We start from the raw sequence: 27,821 nt of genomic DNA, 5'->3' as shown, positions 1-27,821 counted from the left end.
ATGTATTTTCCAAAATAACCTCAAATCTTACTCTCCTATTTCTTTTACCAGTTTATTTTTAATGGTTACTATTTAATGTGTGTTTGGATGATAGCAAGGTAAAAGCAGAAACTGCAAAGATATAATAATACATCCAGACACAGTCATTAATACTCATACACTTCAATCTTTAGTCACAGACATTTACCAAACCAGGGTTTAAGGACTGATAGTCATGATGATCAGGCTCACTGCCTACCTGGCTAAATATTCAGTGTAAGACAGTGAGAGTTTATTTTAGTTTTTTATTTTATCCAAGGGCACAAAACCAGATCACATTCTCACTTTCTCTCCATGTGCTAGTAGATTAGTCATCCATAGGTGTGAGGACAGGGCTGTGAACCTGCATTTTGTCAGGTTGACAGAGAGTTAAACATGAAGTCTGGGACAAATCATAAAGTTTCTCAAGTGTGACATTTGGTTAAACAATCATCACGGGTGATTAGACTGTAGATAAGACAGGGGACTTTGGATATGTGAGGCAATCCCTTCAAAACAAAAATAAACAGGTATAATTTTTTCTTTAAGGACTTGGTAGGAAATTGTACAAGGCTAGTTTGGTTCCTGTCTTTAAGGATATTATTGTTTCTGTAGAGACTCCACAAGTAAGTTCACGTTTTCCTCTTGTGCTTGTTGTCATGAGGGATACATGTAGTTGTTTACAGAATAATTTAAAAAATCTCCTCATTCCCGTTAAACAAGGAAGGCAGGAGACTTTACTTTTTTGCTGCAGATGGCTGCACCAATGTAAGAAATGCAAAAAATGTCAACATCTGTTACGAATCATCGGTGTTCAGAATGATATAAACCACACCTTCCAGATCCTCTTACCCACAGATTGATGCACCATCTCTATAACAGCCTTCATTCACAAAGACATTATATACTGTAACGGTCTGTCTTCTGTTTACCCACATGTGCAGACATATATATTTACTCCATGTTTTTCTCTGAGTATTTCTCTAAAATGTTCCCGTGCCCTTGCTCCATGCACTTCTTTCCATTCTGTTCTTACCCTGCTCGTTCTAACAGGTTGATCCATGGCGCTTCTCTTGGCATCTGTTATTCCGGATCTTTTCTAGCTAGCCTGACAAGTTATGAGTGATGATGATTCTCCTGCCAGGAAACCAGGAGACCTAAACCTGTCCCATTCTGCAAGACTGATGGATGCTTGAACCAGGACTAGTTATCAAGAGACAGCCCGAGTTTTACATTTGAATGTGATTTTTAGTCAGACCAGTGTATTTACTTCCTGTATTTAGGTTATGGATAAAAAATATAAGATATGCTAAATGCTGCACATTACAGGAGACATGATGACAATAATTAAGCATCCATCAATTTGAGTACATTACATTACATGAGTTTTTCAAAGTTTGTAATGTAATTGTTGCTTGTAAATACATTTAAAGCAATCTAATCATGTCTTTATACATTTATCAACACATTTAAGAAATGTCTACAAAATACAGTAGATGTGTCTAACACACACATGTGCGTGTGCATATCCACACAAATTTTCACACATTTTTAAAAAATCCAGTGAAGAAAAACAGCAAACAATATTTAGCCTCTAATTTTCCTTCATACAAGTTCACCAATATTTTTTTATTTCGATTGTAGTAAAGTGCAGATGAGCCAAATTTATATGTATCTTACACTATGTCTCTTTGCATGCCCTTAGTTCATTTTTCTGAAACATCTGCCTTTCCTGATTGGCCACTCAGCTCAAACAAAGGGTTTGAACAGCAGATGTATGTAACTCTTGTGCTTGAGAGGACTATGTTAAAGATACTCCTTCTGTTTGACATCATGGAGAGCCAAGTCTGAAGCCTGAGCTTTTGGTTCACAGGAATTACTTCAAACACTGACTAAGCTTTTGAAACTTTGGCCATGTTTGATATAAGAATCCATCACTGTGCACTCTGTTTATATGAAAGAAAGTCACAAAATCAGAAAGAAAAACCCCTAGAAAATGCACAACATTTGTTACAGAATATGTTTTATGTGTGCATGCTTGTGCTTTACACTGGTGTGTGTGTGCATAGTGTATATGGGCACATGCATGTTCCCGGGAATGTAAACACATTTTAAGACTTCCTGTCCGGGGATGAAACTGAAGAGAGCTTTAGAGAGTGAGGGAGGAAGGTATTAAGCCCGAGCCGCTGAATGAAGAGAGAGACTAAAAATGATGGAAAAAGAAGGAGAAATAGGAAAAGAGAAAAATAAGAACACACTGACACAGGTGAGATTTACAAACACAGATGGAGAGGCCAATAGACAGGAGGGTGTTTGAAAAATTTGGAGATATTCAGAATGGGCAAGTACATCTCGTTCACAGATTTACGCACAAAACAGAAATGGAATTCTACCTGATGATGAACTGCTTAACGCAGAAAGACGACTTCCAGAAACGGGGATGAAGATACAAAGTTGCAAAGGTCACTGAAAGCTGAAGTATCCTTGGACAACGATGAAGGAATTTTGGATTAGGATTTAAAGACACCCCAGTTTCATCATAGTTGACTTCAGAGTTACTCATTTGACTGATCTCCTTTTTCTCAGCAGGTATGTCATATAAAATTTCTATTTTATTAAAAAATTGAAAACTTAATGAAGTGTTTCACCAAGTTAGATTTTTGTGAACTGTTTCTTAATCAGGGTGTGCTGAAACACCAACGGCAAGCTTTTAGTCCAATCGCGAGTACATATGTCTCTAAAATCAGAGTTGTCTTGAAGGGTTTAAGTAAAACTAGGAAAAAACATAATATATCACTGTCACACTCCATAATTTTGCCTTATTTGTTTTCTTGAATGCTGTCTTTTAGATGATCAGTAGCACACACACACACAAACACACACACATAAAGCCAGACTCCCACGCTGCTAGGATTTATTTGCACAGTGTTATTTTGGATCTTCCTCTGAGCCCTCTCTTTTCCTCCCAGTATCATTTTACAGTTATTGCATCATGACTGTCTTTGATTTCGGAAGAAGAGGAGCAACAATAAAATGGAAACAGCGATGCATTAGATTACATCTGGGTTGCCAAATGTTGCGGTATTACAGTACAGTTACACTAGGCAGTATTTACAGTTTATAGCAGATAGAGAGTGCGAGCCCTACTGTAAATTTTATTTTAAATTAATAGCATTTTAATTTTCCTATCATAAATCTTTACTTGATGGCCCATGATGGCAATAGAAGAACAAACATGAGCTCGTCGTGCTGTTAGGGTTGCCTAAGGATTCCAATCATGTTATAGCTGTATCACATGTATTAACTCTTACATGCTTTATTTGACATTTGACATCAGTAAAAATATCCTAAATGTCATTCGTTTAGCCTGAAAAGTGATGACTTGAGAGGGTCAGTCAATTTATACGATTGCAGGTGCTACTAGATTTTGTACATTGAGGCTGTTTCAGGTTAATTTTGAGCCGCGTCTGTTGAGATGCATTCTAGATCCACTCGTGTGAGTCAAATCACAGAAAATTGTGGATTTAGGGAATCTTGAAACTATGTGTGTATTTTCCATGGGATAGTGGTGACAGAGTTTGAGGGTGACCTTGACACTGTGTTCCCACCACAGCTGCCCAGGTTCCCACAGAGGTAGGCACTTGCTGGTCTGGAAATAGTAAAAACAAACAAACATAGAAGTGATCATATGTATGATGCACATAAAGAACAGAGGTCAGATGGTGCCTTGATACAGACACAAGATGTGCAAGAGCGAGAAGCAACAATGTAACTAAATAATCTAAAAATGAAGACAGTAGAATCCCTGTATTCTGAACTTCTGAGATTAAATTAGGTGACAGCTAAATTAGATTAAAATAGAACTCAGAAGAGGAATAGGGAGTGGGTAGATCAGTGCTAGGTGATATCTTATTGCTGTTTTGGATACACAGACTAGTTTGCAGTTATACAATAAGCAGTAGACATGATGTTTAATGGTTATAATGTATAATAAATCCCAACAGTTCCAGCGTGATCTCGCCATTTTTACTTTCAATAAAATATATTTAAACAATTATAGCTGCAATGTTTTTATTATTTAGATTAAACAGGGCATGATGTTGTGTGATAGTAGAGGTTTTTTTTACAAAACCCAAAAATATACACTTTCTCATGCTCTGTGAAATATTATTTAATTTAATATTGTCTCATAGGCTATTTATAAAGTTTAAAGCATTTCATTTGGATCCTGTGAAGACACGGTTTATGAACAGTGTGTAAGGGCAAACTAAATGCAACTGGCTGTAGTTACGGGTGTCACAGGAAAATGTCTGACTACATTTCTAAGAGTGAAATCTAAGTGGAAAAACTTTAACAAACTGAAAAGAAAAATTCTCAAAGAATGTTTGGGAACAGTTTTTAAGTAACTCTTAAATTCACAAGTTATTAGAAATAAAGAAGAAATGACAACAGGGCTAACTTTTTTGCCATTCTGCTGAAACTTACACATAGTTCATGGGTTGCTTAGGATGAATAACATTCATATTTGTGCATATATCATAAAAGAGAGAGAAAGAAGCAAGTGCCTAAATAAAAACTTTCCTCAGAGTGCTCCACTATAACGCTTGTAAGCACTGTTAATAATGATGAACTAGGTCAAATAAGCTGACTAATATCAGAGGGTGTCACTGTGAAAACACTCATTTATTTCCTTCAGTGCTCTTAATGTTGTGTGGCTAGACTGCTCCGGTTCATGCAGATGAATCACATTATTCATGCCTCACCCTCAGTTGAGCATGTTATTCCCATTAGCATGAATAGACTACATTTTTCATCAGCCGGATGATTATTTTGCTAAGAGATTTGTTGTAAGCAAGGAGCACAAAACACAAACTCCGGGCATCACATACACTGGGCTTCTTAAACCTTCCCAGTGTGGCACTCACAGGAGCAATTAAACTGCATTTGTCATGGAAGACAAAGGATGCAGGAGTGAAATCCAGCTCATTTATGCGAAACATCACGCGACTTTGGCCTTTTTTAGTGCTTTAAATGCCAGTAGATTCTCCATGAGATTGATTCTGTAACCTTTTTCTTCTCCTTCACAGTCTTCATCTCAACACGCTACTGCTGTCCTGTTGGCTTTAGGTGTAAAATCCTCAGATCACTTTTAGTAAAAGTCACTTAAAGTAAAATAATTAAAGTAAATAAACATACACACACCAGCTCAAACAGGGGCTAATTAATGTAGCCATGAAATGACTCTCTTACTATAGATCTAAGCTTTTGTGAGCTATTTAAATGGAAAAGAAAACAAATGATCTATCTCTTTTTTATTATGATTAAATGAAAAAGTCCCTGGATGTCCAGAGTAATGACATGTTGTTTCTGTACTTTGTGAGAGGGTTATATCTTGGCCAATAAGAGCAAAAGTATTTATTTTTTATTTGTAATAATAGCTGGAATGAGAATTAATCCTAGCCCCTCAGGGAGTATTGCTGTAGTGATAAATAAATATAGTTACATTATAAATATATGGGTTCAACAAGCCAGATATTGGTTTAAAATAGCCATGCCAGTGTATCTGTGACAACAGCAACAGCCAGTATGAGGTCAGAGACAGAGAGAGTGAGCATCAGAGAAAAGGAGGACAGTGTGTGTCCCTATGTTTCTCTGTAGATGCTGAAGTCAAACATAGAAAAGAGGAAGTAACATAGTACAGCAAGGCAGGCCTTTAGAGATGATGTAACTGTAAAACTGCAGGTTTCTGTTTAAACATGAAAACTAATGCAACTAATGCGTGGATCTGTCAGTAAATGTGGTGTATATATCTCTCTATAAAACTTGTATTATTCTCTCTGACAGTTTCCACTTTATCATCCGTGTCATCCTCACAATCCTCATCAGCATCATTAAGGCGGCTTATCACCTCATCGCACATCATCATGATGATGAACATTAATGGTACAGAGTCCTGGCTTTTCATCAACACTTCCTTTAATACACCTCAAATATCGGGTCCAGCAAACACAAGTGGTATGGAAAGATATCTTCAAAGACTGGCACATTTAGATGAGGGGCTCTACAATGACTTCTATGGCCTTTGGATTGCACTGGTGGTCATAAACTCCCTTATTTTCCTGGTAAGGTGTTTTGACGAAGGCTTTTTAATGTTGCACATAATTTCTATGTTGAAATTTAGTACCTCTTACTAATTTTCCTCGCATCTATCTTTTAACTCTTTTGGTTTTTCAGGTGGGCATGGTGCTCAACATAGTTGCACTTTATGTTTTCTGTTTCCGCACCAAGCAAAAGACCACCTCAGTCATCTACACCATCAACCTGGCCGTGAGTGACCTCTTGGTGAATCTCTCTCTACCGACTCGCATCCTGCTCTACTACAGTGGAGGAGCTTGTATCACCTGCTCATATCTGCACATCTTCAGCTACTTTGTCAACATGTACTGCAGTATCCTGTTTCTAACCTGCATATGCGTCGACCGGTACCTTGCCATTGTGCAGGTGAGTGTCGTCTGTAGCTTGGTTACACAGTCGTGCTTTTGAAAATGCTAGACACTTACAAGGCTGCACATTCTGCTCTGTCTTTGTAGGCTGAAGCCTCTCGTCGCTGGAGGAACTCCAGTGTGGCCAAATGTGTTTGCATTTCTGTATGGCTGTTTGCCATTGTGGTTACCTACTCCTTTCTTTCCACCGCTTTTCAGCACACAGGCTGCTGTCTCTCAAAGCTCCTCTTTCTCACCATCACTGAGTTCTTTCTACCACTTGTCATCATTGTGGTCTTCACTTTGCGCATTATGTGGGCCTTAACAGACCGTCGTCTGATGCAACAGAGCAGGTAGGTAGAACTAATATTACACTGACAGATGGCGGGAAAGAAAACTAAAGTTGTTTTTCTTGTATTGAAGAAAATAAAGTGCATCCACAAAATATTCAGAGGAAATCACACACTGGCTCTGAATACTTATATACATGTTATGTTTTTGTTTTTTGTTTTAAATTTGCAAGAATTTCAAGCAAACCTTTTTCACATTGTCATTATGGGGCATTGTGTGCAGAATCTCGAGTGAAATGTAAATAAATCGATTTTGGAATAAGGTTGTAACATGACAAAATGTGGAACAAGTGAAGCGCTCTGAATACTTTTAGGATGCACTGCATTAACTGTTTACATGGATTCTCTCCAGTTATTCCAGCTTCACCGTACAGTCCTAAGATGTGCAGGGGGTTTGTTAAATGTTGATTCTGAACTGAAATTGGGTTTGAATGTGAGCCTCTTTGTTCCATGTGTGTATGTGAGCCGTCTGTCTGTCTTTGACTCACTGACACACAGGATAGTTTATATCCCATAAAAATATGCAGATAATGGTATCTTTAACTTTATTTTCTCAGGGATAGGAGAAGGAAAGCTGTCCAGCTGTTGACAACTGTGCTGATCATCTTCACAGTCTGTTTCACACCCTTTCATGTTAGACAGGTGAGCAACAAGTATTTGAACAAGTAAAAGGCCAAGTAGTATTAATGATTGTATTCTCCCTTATGAAACTGTGGATGCTTTCAACTTTATCCTCTAAAAGGATTACAAATGAACAAATGTGAGGCAGAAAACCAGCCTTTGCTTGAACTGCTCATAAATTATGTCCATGCTTGGGTGAACCTTGACCCTGCATTGTGGGTCACCGGTAGGTTCAGGACAATTTTGATTAGACAATATTACCAGGTGATAAAGCAACAAAAGAAAAATCTCTCTATATATATAACATAAATATATAGACAAAAATACATGTACAATATTTCAAACCAATATTGACATGTATTAAAAAGACAGAAAGTTTATGTATACACACACATACAGTATACACACAGTACACAGTCCTCCATTTTCAGCAGCTCAAATATAATTGGACAACTTCCTGATAAATAATTTTATGGTCAGATGAAGCCTGTTTCCTCACTAACACTCTCCAGGAGGTTCATGTATCATTGTCAGAGTCTGCAATCAATGTAAACACAAAGGGTTTACAGCAAGGTGCAAATCCACTGGTTAAACTTAAGGACAGGAAGGGCAGATTAGACTTTGTCAGAAACCATCTAAAAGAGCCTGAACAGTGCAGGAAAAGATTATTTGGACAGATGACACAAAGATTAACTTGTACCTGAATTGTGGGAAGAGAAAAGTATGGAGAAGCAAAGAAAAAGCTCATGATCCAAAGCATACCACGTTATACGTCAAACATGGTTGGAGCCAGTGATATCGCATGGGCATGTATGGCTGCCAGTATAACAGGGTCATTAGTATTTATTGATGATGCAACTGCTAACAGAAGCAGCACCAAACACTTCATGGTGACAAAAAGCTTACTGCAGAAGCAACCAGAGCGTTTCCCAAGACAAAGAAATCGGACAATGTTCAATGCCCAAGTCAGTCAACCCAGTAGAGCAGGCTTTTCAGTTACCAAAGACAAAACTGAATTCAGAAAGATCCACAAACAGACAGCTACTGAAGATGACTGCAGTAAAGTCCTGGCAGAGGAGAAAACTGAGCATTTGGATATAAATGGCTTCTAGATTTCAGGCAGTCATTGACTGCAAAGTTAACATAAAATACTAAACTAAAATACAATAGAATGTTATTTTAAAAAAGCTGAATACAAAAGTAGGGAAAATAGTAAGGATCTCAAAGTTATAATTTTAATAAAATACAACAAAGATAAAAACAGTAAACAGTGAAACACAATAAACATATTAATGAAATGAACGTTTTTGTTTGACTTAATGAGAAAAATGTATTTGCTTTTATGGGAACATTTGGCATTGCCTGTTTGTGCTGCAGGTGGTGGTATACTTCTACCCTGACATGCCTCACCATGTGATAGTGTACCATCTAACTGTCACCCTCAGCAGTTTGAATAGCTGTATGGATCCTGTTGTCTACTGTTTTGTTACAAATAATTTCCAGGTAAGACTGAAGCACTTTTCCTATTCTCTTCCTCCACGTTCTTTAACTTAACTTGACATTTTTCTTCTTTTCTCCACATCCACCTGTCCCTTCAGGTGTGATATGCCCATCATCATTTTTTTACTCATTGATTCTCCAAATAATTTACTTCTCCTGCTGTCTCCAGGCCACTATGAGACATCTTTTCCGCCGCGCAGAGCCCAAGCAGACCAGTGGTGACATTGTCAGTATGCAGCACAGCTCTAAAGCCTCAGCAGGGACGGACAACGCCATGACTAATAATGTTATATTGATGACCAAGATTCTCAGATCACTGCAGAGCAGCAACACAGGAAAGGACCGCACACTGTAAAATATTTTACAAAGGGTGCATAAAACTATAAGTTATAGGGATGGCACAGTTAAAGTTCTGAGTTCTGCAACTTGCTGACCAGCAGAACTCAACACAGACACTCAGTGCTGCCATTGTTTTTTTCAATGATGAGCGCCAACACAATAACATGCAGATATTCACATGTATATGATATTCACACCAAGAAACATTGCCATCACTCTGGACTGACTTTTCATTTGTCAATGTCTATAGACACTTGGTCAATTTAGCCAACTGCCCTCTGGATATTATTAGAAACTACACAAGAAAATGTCTCAATAAAATGGTAAATATTCCAGTGTTGTCTGTTTTCCTTTTATTTCTGCCATTCAATTTGGCAGAAATAAGATGCATATTCATCAGTGGCGCGGTGTCACTCTTACAGAAAGGTGAGACTCTTTAACAAGACGAACTGGACCAGATTAAAACAGTGTGCTCGCAGCCTCTTGCTGGACTCTTCCTGGCTGAAAAATTGTAAAATGTTATTCTTTCTATAGTTTTCATTTAAATACACTGCTAAACAAAATGTGTTTGGCCTCTGACATTTTTCCCTCCTTATCTTTTCTGGCTGTTTTTTTTTTCATCAGTTTTGCATGTGACTAGACTCAGTGTCATTGCTGGTAGCATACGACAATACCTGGACCCTAAAGAGGTTGCACGGGTAGTCCAATCCTCCAGGATGCCAGAAGGTTTGCTGTGTCTTCCAGCAGAGACTCAAGAGCATGGAGTAGATTCTAGGAGACAGACAGTTACATTAGAAGAGCTGGAAAGTGTTTTAAAAAGTATTTAACCCATCAGCAGAACTGGTATCTGCTCCTTTGTGCAAAAAGCAGATATCAGGAAGAAGACTGCCAGAGCCCTACAAAATGACCACTAGCAGGCGTCCAGTATGAATGTCTCTGACCAATCATTCACAGACAAACTTAATGAGGGTAGCTTTACTCAGTGGGCCCTGTGCTTACTGTCAGGACATTGGAGCCTAATTGATGTTTACTGTATAATATCAAAATTTGCCACTGCGGCCCTGAACTTTTCGTGCAGGGTCACCTTGAGGATTAACCCTGAGGCATGAAAGGTTCTCGAAAAGCCATGGAGAACGTTATACTGGCTTTAACATTGTTCAGCACGACTGGTTTGGGGATGGGTCAGGGATGAAAAGGCTTATGGAGGGATGCACAGACCTCTACAGGCTAGGTTACCCACCGTGACTGATATTTGGTATCAAAATGAAATCTTACGCTCACCTGACTTAAATTCAATGGAACGCCTCTGGGATATTATGTCCATCCAAGTTGTCCTGTCCTGTCGAGTAGCTCAGTGATGCCTTCGTCCAGATCTGGGAGGAGATCCTCCAAGGCACCATAAGTTTCCTCATCCTTGTTAGGCATGCATGCAAACAGGCCATACATAAAGCCATACAACATACTGAGTAACATTTGAAATTGTTGCAATGAAATTTCTGAAAAACGGACTAGGCTGCTATATCATTTTTTCAATTTGGTTTTCAGGGCGTCTTTAAATTCAGTTCTCTGTTGGTTGATCGTTTTCATTTCTGTCAAACAATGTGGGATCCTTTCTTTCCTAACACATTACCCAGTCCACATCAGTACAGGCAAACTTTTGAGCAGTGTCGTTACCATTTATAGAACTATTAGTTTAGCAAATGAAGCAATAAAACACTTAGAAAATACCTGACTGCCCATTAAACTGTATCAATGGAAAACTGTACATTAGGTGTGTCAAAAGTAAAAGTACTCATCCTGCACCAAAAAAATTCCCCATCAGTGATATATGGATCAGTATTGCTGCTCCTGATATTTAAGGTGGAGCTCATTTTAAACACTTGTTCTCTTGACTGTTCACTTTATAGGTTGACAAAGTGGATCATCTGCCTCCATCTCACCCTATATCTAACATCCTCTTCTGTCTGCATTTCCTCCTTCACTACATCCACGAAACTCTTCTGATGTCTTCCTCTTTTCCTCCTGCTGGCAGCTCCATTTTCAGCATTGTTTGTCCAGTATATCCATCATTTCTGCCCGCCATGTGTCCAAATCATCTCAGCCTTGCCTCTCTAACTTTGTCCCCAAACAGCTCAACTTGTGCTGTTCCTCTGATACATACTAATTTCTAATCCCATGTAATCTTTAACCAGCTCAGAAACTGAGATGTGAATTTAAAAAGTATATTAAATACGTTTTCTCTTCTTGTCTTTCTTTAATAGTGAGGGCATTTTCCTCCTCAATCCCCAAACAAGTAATATAATCAGAACATATTAGAGAATAATAACTACTGATGTACACCAGGGAGCAGCATTGCCTATTCTTTGAAAAAAACCAATGGAGAACGAGCCCGAAGGAAACTTCAGCGCATTGGAAACCGCTTGGACGAATGATTCTGTGAATGTAAGCACAGGGTTGTTTGTTTGTTTATGTATTTATTTATTTTTTACAACAGAGTATAATATTATGCGATTTTTAAATAGCCTGAAGAACTGATGGCTTCTAATTAATCAATCTTCAGAGCCTGTTTTTGAAGCTCTAGATCGCAATAAATGTATATTGGAGCAGGGAGGAAATTAACCGAATTAATGGTCAAGTTAGTCAAAGTCAATGATTTAGGAACAACATATAGGAACATATATAGAGCTATAGGACCAAGTTCTAGGAAGAGTCGAAAGCGTGCTAGCTAATAAACAAAAGAGTAAATGAATTAATGAATTATGAATAAATAAATAAATATCCTCCATTATGACTTTGTGAATTGTCTTTTTTTTCCAGTTCTTGAGGTCCATTATTGTTGACATATTTTCATTTCTTTATGTTATCAATCCATGCAATTTTCCATGCAGTTGGTTCCACTTATATCATGCTAGCTAGTTGCCCTTTCACCGTCGTCCATAGGTGAGGCGTTCGCTGACGTCACGAAGGTTTTCTGATGGCCACGCCCCGCTGTGTTAATGTGGAAACCATTGAAATTGGTGAGTGTAGTAAACCCTATGGTCACCCAGTTAGCTTGCAAAGGTTTTGCAAACCTAAAGAAGTGAGAGGTTTTTTTTTCTTCTTATTATTTTTTTTGTGCTAACACGTCATAGAAGTTTTCCACAACGCGGAACTGGCTGAGCTTTACCACAGCGCTGTAAAATCTCAGGTACGTTACACGTTCCTGTCTGTCATGAAAGTGGGTTTCTCCGCTATTAACTCGCTAACGTAAGCTGCTTAATATCAGCCAAGCCTAGCTTGCTAAGGTAACTTTTTGCGTCAGTCAAAGTCAGGTTAACGGTAATGCGCCTGAATTCTGGTGTTTTTCCTCTCAGTCCAGACGAGAATACACTTTTATCGCTGTGCGCCTTATTCGCATAAAACGGCAAATAATTTTTAATATATTAATTTATTATTTATAGACTGGCAGGTAGTTCAGGTGAGGCAAAACATGTCATAACTGGTCCAACGAGCCCCTCGGACCTTCACGTGTACACACAGTCCTGTGAGAATTCAGCTCACACACCTCGATGAAGTTTAAAAAAAAGTTACCTTTCTACATTAATTTGTTCGGATTACTAACTAAACACAAAAACACTTTGATCTGTCTCTTTGTGAAAATGACAGAAAACTGCACAAAGCTCTCATTAAACATCCACTTATACATGATCTAAGCTTTTTTTTCATATTGCTCAACTCAGAAGAGCCAGGCAGAAAATGAATAAGTAAAGAATAGAAGAATGGTCTTTGCCATGCTCTCTTGTAAGGAATGTGTCAATAGGATCTGCTTGCTTTCTGCTCCACTTACGCAACAGCAATAGTGGTGTAATAATGGTTTATTTTTTAATGTGGCTCTTGTCTATGAGTCTGATTTTGCTATTATGACTTCAAGGTTCTAGATAGTGGCGATGTCACTGGATTTAACAGAGCAATCTTGGGTTAATTCAGTCTAATTTTTTTGATCGTTTGGCCCTTTATTTGAGTCTATGATGCTTATACTTATTGTAAATTATTTGTTATGTCTTACGGCTTAATTTATACAAACCCATTATGGGGTGAACCTCTCAAACCCTAGACTAAGGGAATCAGGTGTCTCTGTTCGAACTCTTAGGCCTTTTGTTGGCAGTGTCTGGTTCCACTTATTCCCCTTGAAAAGAGAGTTGTAAGATAAGAAAATTAAATCCTAAGGGCACTGATCTCTTCCAGGATGATGATAGATATGAGAGTGCTAGGAGTCTATGACCTTCACTGTCACCAGATCTGAACCAAACTGGATACCTGTGCATTGGTATGGGTTGATCTGATTGACCACTCTCTCCATCAACATCATCTTATCATTAAGGGAGGTATTATCTCTTTGAGTAGTGGCTCTGGGAGTTATACAATTAATATAATGTATTGTATTCTAATTTTTGCTACATAACTTTTGTTTTGTCCACTTCCTGCTGTGACAAAACAAATTTCCCACGTGTGGGACTAATAAAGGTTATCTTATCTTATAAGGAGGGAATAAAGCAATTCTGGGGGAAGATGTTGCTACAGCACCCTTCTAGGACAGTGGTGTATTTTGTTTTGTTTTTTCATTCACACTAGAATTTACTTGCAGAAATAACAGTTCATTAAAAAATCTACTTAATAATAATAAGACTTCTGTATCAGCATTTGGAGACTGAACAGATTTTCTGGAAAATGCACTAACAGGTTTCCCTGTTTAAATCAAGGCAAAGCTACATCCTGTGTTGTCATAGCTTTAGCTTTTTGCACAGCTGGTATCTGTTTTTCTTGTTTGTTTTGTTTTTGCAGGTTAATTTGTAACATTATTAGTAGGAGTTTACTGAGAAATCTCAAGATATTTTAACCCGGACTTGCCTGACTAGCACTAACTTTCTTAGTTGGACTTGCCCAAACTTCATGCACACAGCCACTTCTATTCAGGAGTTCACTGCAGGTCACCACCACAAACATCTGCTGGAGACCATAAAACACTTATCACCCCACCTGGCCTCTCTTACACTCTTCCCTACCCATCACCATTAAATACTTTTGGAGATGTGCTAAAACTGTGATTGTTCTCGCCTCTGTGTTTCTTTTGCTTTGACCTTAGTAGTGACTTGTTAGTCTTCTGAAATAGCTTTATCTTCTCATGAGCTATAAAAAATCAAGGTGAAAACTATGCCTATTACACTTTTTGACAGTGATAAGATGGTAAGATTGTGCTTGCATTTATAGGAAAAACTGTGGCACAAAGACATATATACTGATCTATAACAGCCACAACAAATGGTTCCCCTGAAGTCAAACCAGACTGAAATGGAGATGGCAGCTGAGGGTGGAGATGCTTCTCGTCTTCCAGAGATCAGAAGACCCAAAGAAGAAGAAGCATATGACAGTGAGAGTGAGACAGACATGGACGAGGAAGGCAGAGGAGTACGAATCCCTCTGCATCGCTGGGTAATGCACGGGACAGTGATGTTTGGACGTGAGTTTTGCTATGCCATGGAAACCGCTCTGGTAACACCAGTTCTGCTGCAAATAGGTAGGAGACACAACACAGTTTTTTCCTTATCCACTAGTTAGTTATCTTAGTGACACATTTGTGGCAGCATTCTCCTAATCACTGTCAAAAAACTTGAAGATTGGTTGCAGTGTAGCAGCGATTATGCTGTGTTTGGTTCACTATCTATATAACAATAGCTGGATTTGATTTGCAGTGAAGCTAACCACTGTTATCCAAACCAGATGCACATCAGTCTGTGGTTGTGGTAGTAGTCAGGTAACAGTGGTGACTTTGTGGAATTTGATTGTTGTCACAATTCATTGGTTTCAGGGCTGCTCTTCTGTATCATGTAGCCCGTGTCTCTACTCAAGCGGGGAGCTTTGTGGTTTGATGTCAAGTTAGCAACCATAACAGACCTGGAACAAAAGCATTTTTTACTGGTTAGGTATGAGAAGAATGTTTAACACAGCACATTTCACTTTTCTGCTCCATTAACAACATGATAAGACTGACTGATTCTAATTAACGTGTCTGATTGGGTAGTTATTTTTTCATATGCCAATAAAGTTTATTGCTAAACCTGTTGAATGTAAATGATCTACCAAGTAATATTGGTTATAGATGACAACGGATTATTGACATAGGATTTTTTTTAAAGTTATTGAACTGAATCAGCCTCACTTATTTTTTGGAATGGATACGTTTTAAGCTAATTACATTAGAAAAGGAGAAATCTTTATGCTTTTTCTTTGCTTTTTAAAGCTTCAGGACTTGCAAACGATTGTGTTAAGACTGAAAGACACTGCTGAGCTGGTGAAACATCAGGATTTGTTTTGTCTTACCACTCATACTCTTGCTTACTTTGCCATAGCCAACACCTTTAAAACAAACATTCAGCAAGTGCAGTGCAGTTCATTTTATGCTGGGACAGGTTGTAATTTTGAACTTACCTTTGATTATTGCCAAATAAATGCATCCATAGCTTGTTGAAATCCCAGGGTTCTTGACTGAACATGTGTTTAGAAAACTGTTTGACATTGCCTTTAAGCACAGTAAATGTGTTTTATTAACTTGTTGCAGATACACAACTTTGTTCATGTTTCTTTGTTCACAGTGCACAAGGTATGTTTGTAACCTAAAACTCAAGTGAAGTATAGACACGATTTTTCTTGTCTCATGGGTTTATCATGCTTTTACTTACCGTATGTGTATTCTTTAGCTCAGACAAACATTTAGAGTTTTCTTCCCCATGTACTTGTATTGGACACACAGAGACACACTCATGTATAACTACTTCATTAGTGAAAAGTGTATAAAGCATCTCTGAGCTTTGCTGCATAAGTCTGTTGAAGAAGAAATAAGCAGTAATGGAAAAGACAGATGGAGAGAGAGATATTTTTCATGCTGTGAGAAAGTTATATTCGCTTTTGTTGACTTAAGGGAGAAGGAAGGCAGGAACAGAGCATAATGTTCCCTTGAGAATTATCCAGCTCAGTCAGCCTGCTGACATAATTCATCAGATTTTAAACCTAAAAGTCCACTTCTTTTAGAGTTGATGTACACTAAAAATGGAAATGCCTCTCCGGTTTGGAAATGGGTAAAAACAACTGAAGAGTAGTGTTTTGAGATTTGCAGACATGCTGTAACATAGTTTTGTCTTCGACATGCACAACTACAGGTTTCACCACTTTCCTGTTTGTAGCATATTTTTGACTGTGTTGATGTAACTGGCCGCCATATTACCAAAAATGCTTCTGCTAAGTTAAAAACCACTGATAATGGAAAAGGACTAGTGGTTCTTCAGCTGTGGAATGCAAGTCATGTGATATTATTAAAACATGGGAAAACTTGCCCTTTGTGTATTGAAATCATAATGAAAACGTTCTGTGCCTGTTCCTGCATCTAAATTTGGCTTAACTTTGACTTAACTTATTCAAAACAGAGCCTGGTAGATAAGTAACTTATTACAAAACAATCATCAGCTTTTTGTCAGCATTTTTATTTTATTTTAGTGAAAGCTAAAAACTGGTTTGCAAACGAGTCAAAATACAAATATCTAATGCAAAAGAGTCAAAATACAAATATCTAATGCAAACGAGTCAAAATACAAATATCTAATGCAAAAGAGTCAAAATACAAATATCTAATGCAAAAGAGTCAAAATACAAATATCTAATGCCAAAGCCTGATAGATCTCAATATTTAAAAGAATAGACAATGGACAAATACTGCCTTGCATCAAAATAAAAATAACAGATAAAGGTATTAAATTCTGCAGAGTATGTTTTATTCCCACCACCGCCTAAATAAAATGACAAATATGAGACATTTACTTACATTTGGTTGTAATACATTAAGTATTAAGTTTTGTGGCCTGTCAGAAAACAAAAACACTTGCTCTTAGATCAGATCAGATCAGATTGCTGTTTTGCAATTTGTCTTTAAAGCTCTCTGTGGCTTTGCTCCAGGTTACATTTCAGATCTCCTTAGCCTGCACCTAACCACTCCAACTCTGCGTCCTCCAGTCAAATACTTATGTGGGTCCCATGCTCCCATTTAAAATCTAAAGGTGACAGGGCTTTCTCTGTTGCTGCTCCAAGACTCTGCAAGTCTTCCCTCTTTTATATAGTTCTCCTTCTCATTGGAAATCTTCAACTCAACTTGAAGACCTACCTATTTTCACAGGCTTTTAGATCACTTGGAAACACACAGTCTATTCCGTCTCATTTATTTTGTTTTTTTATGTTATTTGATGATGTATGCGTGTATATATATATATATACATACACACACTTCACTATGCTGTGGTTGTTTTTTAATTCTTATATTAGCTTTAGTGTAATTGAAAATACTTGAATGAATCAATTGTGTTTATTTTCCAGGTCTTCCTGAAAAGTATTACAGTTTAACCTGGTTTCTCAGTCCTATCCTGGGTCTCCTCTTCACACCTCTGATTGGCACAGCCAGTGACCGCTGTAGCCTGCGATGGGGCAGGAGAAGACCGTTCATTCTGGGTCTTTGTGTAGGTGTACTGCTGGGAGTGGCACTGTTTTTAAATGGTTCATTAATAGGTGAGTGCAAGGCTTCAAGGGAGATAATCTGCTAACAAATCATAAAAAATGCAGTTCAGCAAATCCGGTCTGTGTATATTTTGTGGTATTCTCTTCAGGCCTTTCCGTCGGCGACACTCCCAATAAGCATACTATCGGCATCGTTCTTACTGTGCTGGGCGTGGTGGTGCTGGACTTCTGCGCTGATGCCTCAGAGGGACCAATCAGAGCTTATCTGCTGGATGTTGCAGACACAGATGAGCAAGATATTGCGCTGAACATTCATGCATTCTCTGCTGGTAAGTCTATGTAGATTTTTGGAGGTTTCGTTCTCAACATTCACAAGACTGTGAACCAGGAATTCATTCAGCGGGGATCAGACTGTCAACATTCTTAGATATCTGGACACCAACACACAGTTCACCACGCATACTACAGCTACTTCGTCCTCTTTCCCAGAATGAAATTTAAGTTGAAGGCTCACCTCTTTGACACAGTGGAGGAAAGACATGGACCGTGTAATTTGAATGTTCACATGGATGCAGAAAGCGAATGTTCTGAATATTATCAAATCTGAATACATGCATAATGTTAGGATTACAGTTGCACAACCCTCCATACATATTTACAAATAATAATGCTACACTAATCCCCTTATACCTGTCTCTTTAGGGCTTGGTGGAGCAATAGGATACATGCTTGGAGGTCTAGACTGGACTGGCACAGCTCTGGGCCAAGCATTTCAATCACAGGAGCAGGTTCTCTTCATGTTTGCAGCCATCGTCTTTATTATCTCTGTCACACTGCACATGTTCAGTATCCCTGAGCAGCCCTTCAGTCCATCAAACCAGGTTAAAGACACAGAAAATGGGGATTCTACTGGCCAGGTATCTTTGAAGCCAGCTGGCCGCACACTGGATGTAATTACAGAAGAGGATGCTTCTGCTCGAGCTCGATCCAGAGACGACCCTGAATCAGATCCTAAGGAAGTGGAAATTGACTTTCTTGCTGTGGAGCGAGTAAGGAGTAAAAGTGATTCAGTCTTAGCCATGCCAGATGCTACAATTGAGTTAGATGCAGACCTTGACCCAGACACACAAAATTTCTTGCCAGAGACACACTTTCAACCTGAAATGCAAGAAGAGCTTGAAGATGTTTTCAAACTATCAGATTCCAGTGCTGAAGCCCCACCTTCTTTCGGACCACAACCCCCTCCTGATGGGATGGCCGACATGACGCCTATAAGTTCAGTTTTATCTGAACTTAAAGATTCAGCAAATGGTCATCCGTCCTTCCAGCAGACCAACTGGGGCTCAGAGGATTCCCAGTTGAAACTGGTAAAATGGCTGCTGTGATCAAATATGGTTTTTGTTTGTTTTTTAGCTTATGGTAACTTTGAGACAAACAGTGTTCCTTCAGTAATTTGTACCACACTGCCTCTCTCTTCTGTCCTAGCAGGCCAAACCTGCCAATGGTTCTGAGTTCCCCAGTGTTATGAAAACCCATGGCACCAAGCCGGGAAACCATACATCCAGTACACAGCCAGGCAGACCCACCTACTACAGACAAGTATGGTTTAATTTATTGTTTAATCTTTAATTGACAACATAGGTTATTTTGCAGATGTATAAAAACTGATTTTGGTGGGTTTTTTCTCTTCAGCCCTCATTTACCTTTTCATATTATGGTCGAGTTGGAGCACAACGGCATCGAATGCGACACACAGGACATTTCACCCCTCGGCCAATCACCACGTCCCAAAGTTTGAATGATTTAAGCATCATCCAGCGGCATACAGACAGACGACGGTTGCAGCTTTCAGCCAGCAGTGTGTCATCTGAGGGCTCAAGCAGTGAGGGAGGAACAGACAAGGGTGGGAGTGTACGGCTGCTGTGGTTGTCCATGTTGAAGGTGAATTTCTTCTTCATTCTCCTACTACAGCACTGGATTATGTCAACAGAGATGATTGATGTTCCAGTAATAAATACTGCCTGTATTACTTTCACTCTAGATGCCCAGTCAGCTCTGGAGATTATGTGTGTGTCACCTGCTCACATGGTTCTCCATTATAGCTGAAGCTGTGTTTTATACAGATTTCATGGGGCAGGTTATTTTCCAAGGAGACCCCAAGGTATACACACAAGCACACACATACAGATACCTTCCAAATCCCATCTGTATTGTTGTTGAAGCACTACCTGACATCATTTGGTATTTTGTATTCCTTGGAAACCACACAGTAGTGCAGTGGACTTAGCACATTTTACAATTTATGAGTATGAGGCACTAAAATGTCAGTGGAAGTCAAATCGTCAGTGTTTCTACTTTTTTTCTTTTTTCTTTAAGGCACCAGCCAATTCCACAGAGCTACAAAATTATCACAAAGGAGTACAGATGGGCTGCTGGGGACTGGTGGTTTATGCTGCTACTGCTGCTGTCTGCTCTGGTAAAACTCAAACAGCTTCATTTTTTTATAGAACTATTCAGCTAACTACTCAGTGAATGACAGTTTTTCTCCACCCAGCCATCCTTCAGAAGTATCTGGATCATTTTGATCTCAGCATTAGGGTCATCTACATTCTTGGGACTCTGGGATTCTCAGTAGGTGAGCTGACTTATTAGAATAGTTGAAATATGAGTATAAATGTTGTTAGCCTCTGTAAAGTTACTTACGGATTGGATTCCCTCTCATCTTAGGTACTGCAGTCATGGCAATCATCCCTAATGTTTATGTTGCGATGGTGATGATCAGTACCATGGGCATCATCTCCATGAGTATCTCCTACTGTCCCTATGCATTACTTGGCCAGTACCATGAAATAAAAGAGGTATGATCACACTTATGTTCCTGGTGCATACTAAAACCATTATGGTCAAGTCTGAGGTTGTTTGACCAAATGTGCTGTAATTCAGTTCAATTCAGTTTTATTTATATAGTGTCAAATCACAAAAATTAAAAACAATCCTTATATTTAAAATTATGTTAATATCCTCAATTACTTTTGAAAATGATTGATGTGTCTATAAATGGCTCCAGTTTTTATAGTTTCTAAACAGTTAATGCAATAATTCAATTAAACCACTTTAATTAATTACTATTTGTTTTGAGCCTCTTCCCCATTTATTCAATTAGAAACATCGGTCGTTTCAGTATAGTTACAGTCTTTCCTGTCATGCTTCTTTTCTCAGTACATTAACCACAGCCCAGAAAACACTCGAAGAGGTTTTGGGATTGATTGCGCTATTTTAACCTGCCAGGTAAGTACTGTACCAAATTAAGCTGACCCTGATGCATAAATTCAGGTTACACTGAGCAAAATGAGAAACGTTCAAAAGTGAAACGGCATGTTTAGGTTTTTGTAAATAGTCTGGTTACAGTATTTCCTCTTTCAGGTTTACATCAGCCAGATTTTGGTTGCATCAGCACTTGGATCTGTGGTAGAGGCAGTTGGCAGTGTGCGTGTCATTCCCATTGTGGCCTCTGGAGGTTCTTTCCTTGGCTTTCTTGCAGCTTGTTTCCTTCTCATTTATCCTGATTTGGAGCCCAGCAGCTCAGAGCAGGACGAGGATTCGGTGGGTTTTCCTGGAGTAGAAGACCAGAATGCAGAAAATACCAGTGAGCAGACACAGGCTCTGCTGAAACTCACAAACACAGATACAGAAACGGAGAGTTTGAATAAGATGGAAAACCACTCTTCTACCTGAGCATGACCATACAAAGACTTGCTTAGGATTATGCTCATCAAGCAGAAATCACAGGATGTGAGGTTTTTACCAAATGCATCTACCTGATTTACAGATTTTACATTCTGGACCTTTCTGAAGGAAAGATCAGAAAAAGAAAAAAAAGACATGGCGGAAAGTTAGGTCCATATTAAGATATCAAGGTGGAGCTGAGCTGGAACAATTATTTGCTTTGTGTACTAACAGAAATAAGTATTTCAGTTTTGATATGTTTCATTTGTCGTACTACCTCAGCTCTAATGCAAATAAATTTCCAGCTGCTTAGATTTAAAGAAGCCATTAGAATACCAAAAGACAAATGACAGCTATCTGTTGTGACTGTTGAAAGTAAATTAGATGGTACTACTGAAACAAACTTTATTGAAAAATGGATTTAAGAAGCACACAGGGCACTTTCTGTCTCTCTTCTGAATGCTGATGCTGCAGAGTAAAGTAATGTCTGACACTTTACATCATAGAAGCTGTTCTATAACTGCTTAATAGACAATCACGATGCTGTAAAAATTATGTGTATTCCTGCATTACCTGCAGGCTAAATACAGATGCAGAAAACATTTTCCAATTTCTTGCTGAAGTGCCTTGAGATATTAATGTTGCTGGCTTTAATGCAATGGGATTCTGTCATTTAGACATAGGTCACTTTAGCTCACTCAGTATTTTGTCATGTGTGCATAAGGTTTGTTGCATTTGTGAAAACTGTTGTTGTCAGTATTGTCTCTGGCAGATAATTGGAATTCTCTTTGGGCATCTGAGAGGTTCCATAATGCATAATGTGTGTCTGTTGTTGACCACACAGAGACTTTCAGAGTTGTGGAGACTTTTTTGTGTTTACTTGAACGAAAGCATTTTTTTTAGTCGCACCATTGAGATTTTATCCTCAGTTTTTCAATTCTGCAAACGAAATCTAGGCTGTTTTGAACTTGAGTAAGTTCATGAAAATCAGGTTCCGTGGCAGAGTTAAAAATGTGAAGGAAAGCAGACAAGTGATCATTGCTGAAAGAGGTTGTTTATCTTTATTTGTTAAATGTCAGGACTGAGAATGTTTGTAAAAAACATCTCTTTATGTGTGGAAGGCTATCCTCTTTGAAGAATAAAAGAATAAAAATCCAGCAGTCACACTGACTTCAAGTGAAAGTGTAACAAAGTGAGTCAGCGCTCTTACCCTGATGAAGTTAGCTATTTTAGCCAAAACATCAACAGCATAGTTAATTTTTAGCAGTGACTTACACAACACCTTCTGGTGTATTTAATAGTGCAAAAAATGCCAATTTCAGTTCTAGGTTCATTTCTCTCACTTTATACTGTATCTGATTCAAAAGTCAGATGTTTTTTCCTTTCAGATTTGGACAGCCATCGCTTTTAACACCTGCCAGTTTGTCCCAATTTAGCCCCCAGCTTATCAATTCATGCAGTTACCTCCGTGAACAAGTAACTCCCTGTCACAGTCCCTTTCATAGAGTGCATTTCTGCCAGCTCCTTTGTAATCTCACACTCTTTTGTTATCCCACGTACAAAGATGAGAAACTGGGCTGTGTTGCGGACCTAACAGCGCTCATCCCGAACTGAAGTGAAAAGTTAAAATTGTCTGGCTAAAGCCTCACATTTTTCACAGTGTCCTTGATCTGTCTTGTTACTATTTGCATATTTTCAAATACTTCTTTTATCTCAGGGCTAATTAGCCAGGCAGAGTCCACCAAATACTCTTTGATAAACTCCTCATCTGAGAACATCCTACTAGTGATGGGTAGACGAGGCCTCGTGAAGCGTTTCAGCACATTCCCCAAACTGTATCGATACTATGTCGACACAGTGTTGTTGTTTTGCTCCATACTGACACCTGCTGGACCTTAAATATCATTGCAGGCAACTTACTTGAGACTCACAACAGACACTGATTCAATGACCTACTCATACTTGTATACTCTGTAAGGTATTGTACTTTCCATGGAATCATTTTATATCTTTTACATTTCAAATATTGTAGGCATCTTTAAAATATATTGTGAATGACATTAAGTGAAAATTAAAATGAAAGTATTGTGAATGTAATATTACCCATTTAAATGTAATTGACTCAGCGTTTATTATAAATTTCTATTCAGAAAAATACGTTTATCCAATGTTTTTCCATTCAGTCTATTGCGTTTTTTTGACACCATTTCCCCAGCTTTGGAAAACACACGCTCACGGGGCACAGATGAAACTGGGGTACACAAAAACTGTAAAGCCAGGTGGAAAAGGTTCGGATAAGACGTCTTCCTATTCCCCCAGTACGTTAAAGGATCCTCTGATCTTGGAATGTTTCTCTCTGCCAAGTAGCTGGACCTCAGTGATGGAGTCCGCTGTTGCATTGTTGGTTTGTCTGCCAACTTCTTCATCGAGCTGCAGGTTTTCTGAAATAATAAAAAATGCATGGCCATTTTCGTTTTTGTCATCTACCCCAAATTAGTACACATTAGCATCAAAATAAATGTAAGAATAAGCTGATAATACTGAACTTGTCTGGAACAGGTGACTGCTCTGATGAAGGTCCAGGCTGTGGCTCAGATGCTGTGCGGGACTGCAGCACACTCCATTTTCAGGCGACTGACTGCCTCACTACACTTGGAGGAACTACGAAATCCGAGTGTTTTAAATCTGGGGTCTAAAAGGGTTGATAGGGTCAACACACTTAATGACTCCAGGTTAGAAGCAGTGTCTGTGACATGACGCCTAAGTTGGTCATGGAGATGGGTGGCTGTTTGTGTGCGTAGATGTAAAGAGTTCCGGTCAAGTGCACAATAAAGCATTTTCATCATCGGGATGATCTTTGATCCTGAAACTCTCCTCAGACAACTCCACTGTGGCCTGATGGAAAGGGGTCAGCACAAGAAGTGCTTCCCTTATGATGTTACACTCATCAGCCGTAAGTGGAGTTAAATCTGTTGAAGAGAAGCAACAGATACCCAGACTGGTTCTTTCTCATCATGTAGCCGTGACAGCATCTGATATGTGCTGTTCCAATGTGTTGGTACCTCGTTGATAAGTTTCAAGATGGGCCGTCCCATCTGCTGCTGCACTTTGGCAAGCTTTTCTTTGGCTGTAGTGCTGGATCTGAAGAATGATACGATTTGTCTAGATTTGTCTCTTATGGATGAAAGTTCAGGGATTTGATCACATGATTTCTTGACTAATAAATTTATTTTGTGTGCAATGCAAACTGAATGTCGACTTTGGAGAGTTCTTGTTGCTGCAATCATGTTTGGTGCTGTCGGTCAGTGGACACCTTACCTTATTTGTGATGGCCCAGTCATCCATCATGCCTGTTTTGAATTGGGCCAAATTGTCTGCAGTGTGACTTTGTGGAAAGTGTTTCACACCCAACACAGATGTACACAACTGCATATTCTCATTAATGTAGTGACAGGTAAGAGCCAAGTAAGCCTCCATGTTCAAAGAGGTCCACATGTCAGCTGTTATACTCACTGCCACAGCTTGCTTTACTTCCATTTTCACTCGTTCGAGTTTCTCCGCATGTTTTTTGGCTATCAATTCCTTGATGGTCTGAAGATGAAACAAATTAAATCAGTATGCAGTACTTAACATCAGCTACCTGATGAGACGTTGTCTATACAAACCTTTCTGGTTGGCAAAACGTATGATGGATCACCTGAACCAGCCCCCTGAACCCCTCACTCTCCACAATACTAAGGGGTTGGCAGGCCTTTATAATAAAATTCAGGACTGCCTGGCCCAGAACAGTCTTCCTAGATGCTTGATTTCAAAATAATAAAACATATTAATTAATAAAAAAAATTATGATAAAGCTGCTCAATGTCTATATAAGCCTACCTGTGTTTGTCTCTTCCTTTTCATGTTTGGCTCTGTAATGCCTAAACATTGAGGAGGTGCTTTTGTTTGTGTAAGAAAGCTCCGCAGAACAGATGCGACATTTAACCTGCATAAAATGAAAAACATAATTTACACTGCAGGTCACACTGTTGTTTTTCCTATTCTGATAGATTACACTGAAACAAAGACAGACAAACAGTTAAAATATCGAAATGATCCCACACAGCAGAAACGTTTCTTTTTCTTTCCTTTCGGGCTCCATTTTGTTATATAGAGATATGTATTTTTTTTTTTTTATCTTTGCGAGAGTAATTTTTTTTTCTTTTTTTGGGGGGGGGGACCTCATTCCGTTGACAGATGCGGACAGGATGCTGAAAAAAGGAAACTTACTATTTATCGAAAATCATAAATTTTCCGTGAAAAGTCAGACACGTAGATATCTCCTGAGCGGTTAATCCACTCAGATAGGGCTCTTTGTAATGGGTGTAACCTTTTACATTGAATTCATGTAATAAAAAATCACCACAGTAAGTCCCAAGATTGTATTTGTGTTTAATATGAGCGTTTTGTAAATATAATACATTAGAATAAACACGTGTTTCGTTAATTGTTAAAGATTGTTCCAGTCATTCATACAGAGCCCAGTTACGCTTTATGCACTCTTTAAACCTAACGTGTGTTGAAGTCCATAAAAGCTTTTTGCGCTTCCTCAAATATTCAGTGCGCATGTTTGAACCGCTACAATAGCGAAACGGGAAACAGACTGCGTTAAAGGGAACTATCTGGGATGAGTTTGTTTCATTCAGCAGCTCAGGACATGGTTGCGCAGTCCGTGCTGCGCACTGCTCAGCTCCGCATCGGCGTTATTAATGTGAGAGCGGAAAAATAAGAAGGAGCTGCGAAGCCTGTGAGTGAGGAGGTTAGTGACAAGTCAAAGAAACTTTAAAACACATTTGTGTGTGTGTGTGTGTGTGTGTGTGTGTGTGTGTGTGTGTGTGTGTGTGTGTGTGTGTGTGTGTGTGTGTGTGTGTGTGTGCTGTGCAAACAGAAGCGTCTCACCCGTTTAGCGTGTGACTCGGAATCACATGTCACAACATCTATACAACAGTTATTGCTAAACTTAAAGTGTGGCACTTTAATGTTCTCTAGGAATGCAAGTGTCGATATACAACTATACATTGTGACCTTTATACAGAAAAAAGCATATGCTACCTTCCATCATAACAGTGGCAATGATCTGACTTGGACATTATGTTTCAGGGGCTGCATAGTTTTAAGGCAGCTTAGGATGGCCCCAGCAGTAAAACAATAAAAAGAACAGTAAAAATTAAAACAGTAAAAAGAATCATTGTTAGATCTCAGTGAGCCGTTTTGACTGCACTTTAACCTCATCTCGATCGTTGGTAACAGTGCCACTGTTCAAGCTGAACCCTGTTTGATGCACTTTTCACAATTAGTATGGGAGCAGATCAAAGGAGACATCATATTTTAGGCATCAGGCAACTTCAGGGCATTTTCCACTAAACTGATAGTAAAAATCACAATGTTCCTTTTTAAATCATGTTTACGTCTGGCTGCTATCAAGCACTTGTATCAAAGATACAAGTGTTCATGTAAACGATTGTGTTGTGGCGGTATCAGAACATGTTACACTTGCCTTGATATGTGCTGTGGTGGTTTTGTATGGAATTTACCCTTTTTTCTCCAGGGGTCATGTGACTGTACTGCATAAAATGATAATCACATCACTGAAAGAAGCCGTCTGCATGTGTATGCAGCATGCTTTTGCAATAATACTTTATTTATTCTTAACATTCTTGGTGTTGTCCAGTAGCTGTTAATTTAGACTAAACAAGGGGAGTCTCACCCTGTTCCCATGGTTACTTGGTCAAGGTTAAGATATTGTTAGAATGAGTTGATTGAAGTGCTCATGTCCCTGTGAGAGCATTTAAAGTACTTTCGTGCCGCTCAGATTCTAAGAAAGTCCTTTTAGTCTTTTAACTATATCAAAGCCAGCTGGTAGTATATCAACTCATGTAGCCCTCATGTAGAACTTGTGGCCTACTTCTAAGTAATCTCTGCTTTCTGTGCATGTTTCCATCTTCCTCTGCACACATGATCCCAATTTTCCAGGAAAAGACTAGACTGTCTGGACCATCAGGGAAATGTGATGTGGTGATTAAGCTCTAAGGAAAAAGAAGCAGATGATAAAGGGAATAGGATGCCTATTGATAGGATTTACAATACTAATACTACTACTACTACTAATACTACTAATAATAATAATGCTCTGTACAGCCAAAGATAATAATACAACGTAGACAGAATTGTGGAAACTGTGCTACAGGAAATATATGCGGTGCAATGACAT

At 38.8% G+C, this 27,821-nt stretch overlaps 2 protein-coding genes across 4 annotated transcripts; both read left to right on the top strand.

Annotated features, from left to right (window-relative positions):
- Positions 1 to 2,149: 2,149 nt before the first annotated feature.
- Positions 2,150 to 9,643, top strand: LOC113032714 (G-protein coupled receptor 20-like). 2 transcript variants are annotated; one of them, XM_080307980.1, is made up of 8 exons: positions 2,150 to 2,284; positions 2,436 to 2,607; positions 5,863 to 6,140; positions 6,253 to 6,519; positions 6,609 to 6,853; positions 7,408 to 7,492; positions 8,849 to 8,974; positions 9,141 to 9,643. In XM_080307980.1, the coding sequence occupies exons 3-8, from the start codon at positions 5,943 to 5,945 to the stop codon at positions 9,324 to 9,326; spliced, it is 1,107 nt and encodes a 368-aa protein (XP_080164106.1). In that variant the 5' UTR covers positions 2,150 to 2,284; positions 2,436 to 2,607; positions 5,863 to 5,942; the 3' UTR covers positions 9,327 to 9,643. The 2 variants fall into 2 exon arrangements, with proteins under 2 accessions (XP_080164106.1, XP_080164105.1); XM_080307979.1 differs by having other exon boundaries at positions 2,160 to 2,284; positions 2,381 to 2,607.
- Positions 9,644 to 11,693: 2,050 nt separating this feature from the next.
- On the top strand, positions 11,694 to 23,726 carry LOC113032713 (polyamine-transporter SLC45A4-like). 2 transcript variants are annotated; one of them, XM_080307978.1, is made up of 13 exons: positions 11,694 to 12,497; positions 14,558 to 14,864; positions 17,708 to 17,896; positions 17,995 to 18,174; positions 18,548 to 19,212; positions 19,334 to 19,444; positions 19,538 to 19,786; positions 19,887 to 20,006; positions 20,222 to 20,321; positions 20,400 to 20,480; positions 20,573 to 20,703; positions 21,065 to 21,133; positions 21,269 to 23,726. In XM_080307978.1, the coding sequence occupies exons 2-13, from the start codon at positions 14,609 to 14,611 to the stop codon at positions 21,578 to 21,580; spliced, it is 2,463 nt and encodes an 820-aa protein (XP_080164104.1). In that variant the 5' UTR covers positions 11,694 to 12,497; positions 14,558 to 14,608; the 3' UTR covers positions 21,581 to 23,726. The 2 variants fall into 2 exon arrangements, with proteins under 2 accessions (XP_080164104.1, XP_026041545.1); XM_026185760.2 differs by having other exon boundaries at positions 19,331 to 19,444.
- The last annotated feature ends 4,095 nt before the right edge of the window (positions 23,727 to 27,821 follow it).

This window comes from Astatotilapia calliptera, chromosome 11 (assembly GCF_964374335.1).
Source record: "Astatotilapia calliptera chromosome 11, fAstCal68.1, whole genome shotgun sequence".
NCBI classification, from domain to species: domain Eukaryota; kingdom Metazoa; phylum Chordata; class Actinopteri; order Cichliformes; family Cichlidae; genus Astatotilapia; species Astatotilapia calliptera.
The sequence above is the reverse complement of the archived record's forward strand: the minus strand, read 5'-3'. Positions and strand labels throughout refer to the sequence as shown.

Coding starts and splice junctions, on each gene's coding strand:
- LOC113032713 (XM_026185760.2), top strand. CDS start 14,609: ATGGTTCCCCTGAAGTCAAACCAGACTGAAATGGAGATGGCAGCTGAG. Junction 14,865..17,707: donor ACCAGTTCTGCTGCAAATAG/GTAGGAGACACA, acceptor TTTATTTTCCAG/GTCTTCCTGAAAAGTATTAC. Junction 20,007..20,221: donor TTTTCCAAGGAGACCCCAAG/GTATACACACAA, acceptor TTTTTCTTTAAG/GCACCAGCCAATTCCACAGA.
- LOC113032714 (XM_080307980.1), top strand. CDS start 5,943: ATGATGATGAACATTAATGGTACAGAGTCCTGGCTTTTCATCAACACT. Junction 6,141..6,252: donor TAAACTCCCTTATTTTCCTG/GTAAGGTGTTTT, acceptor TTGGTTTTTCAG/GTGGGCATGGTGCTCAACAT. Junction 7,493..8,848: donor CACCCTTTCATGTTAGACAG/GTGAGCAACAAG, acceptor TTTGTGCTGCAG/GTGGTGGTATACTTCTACCC.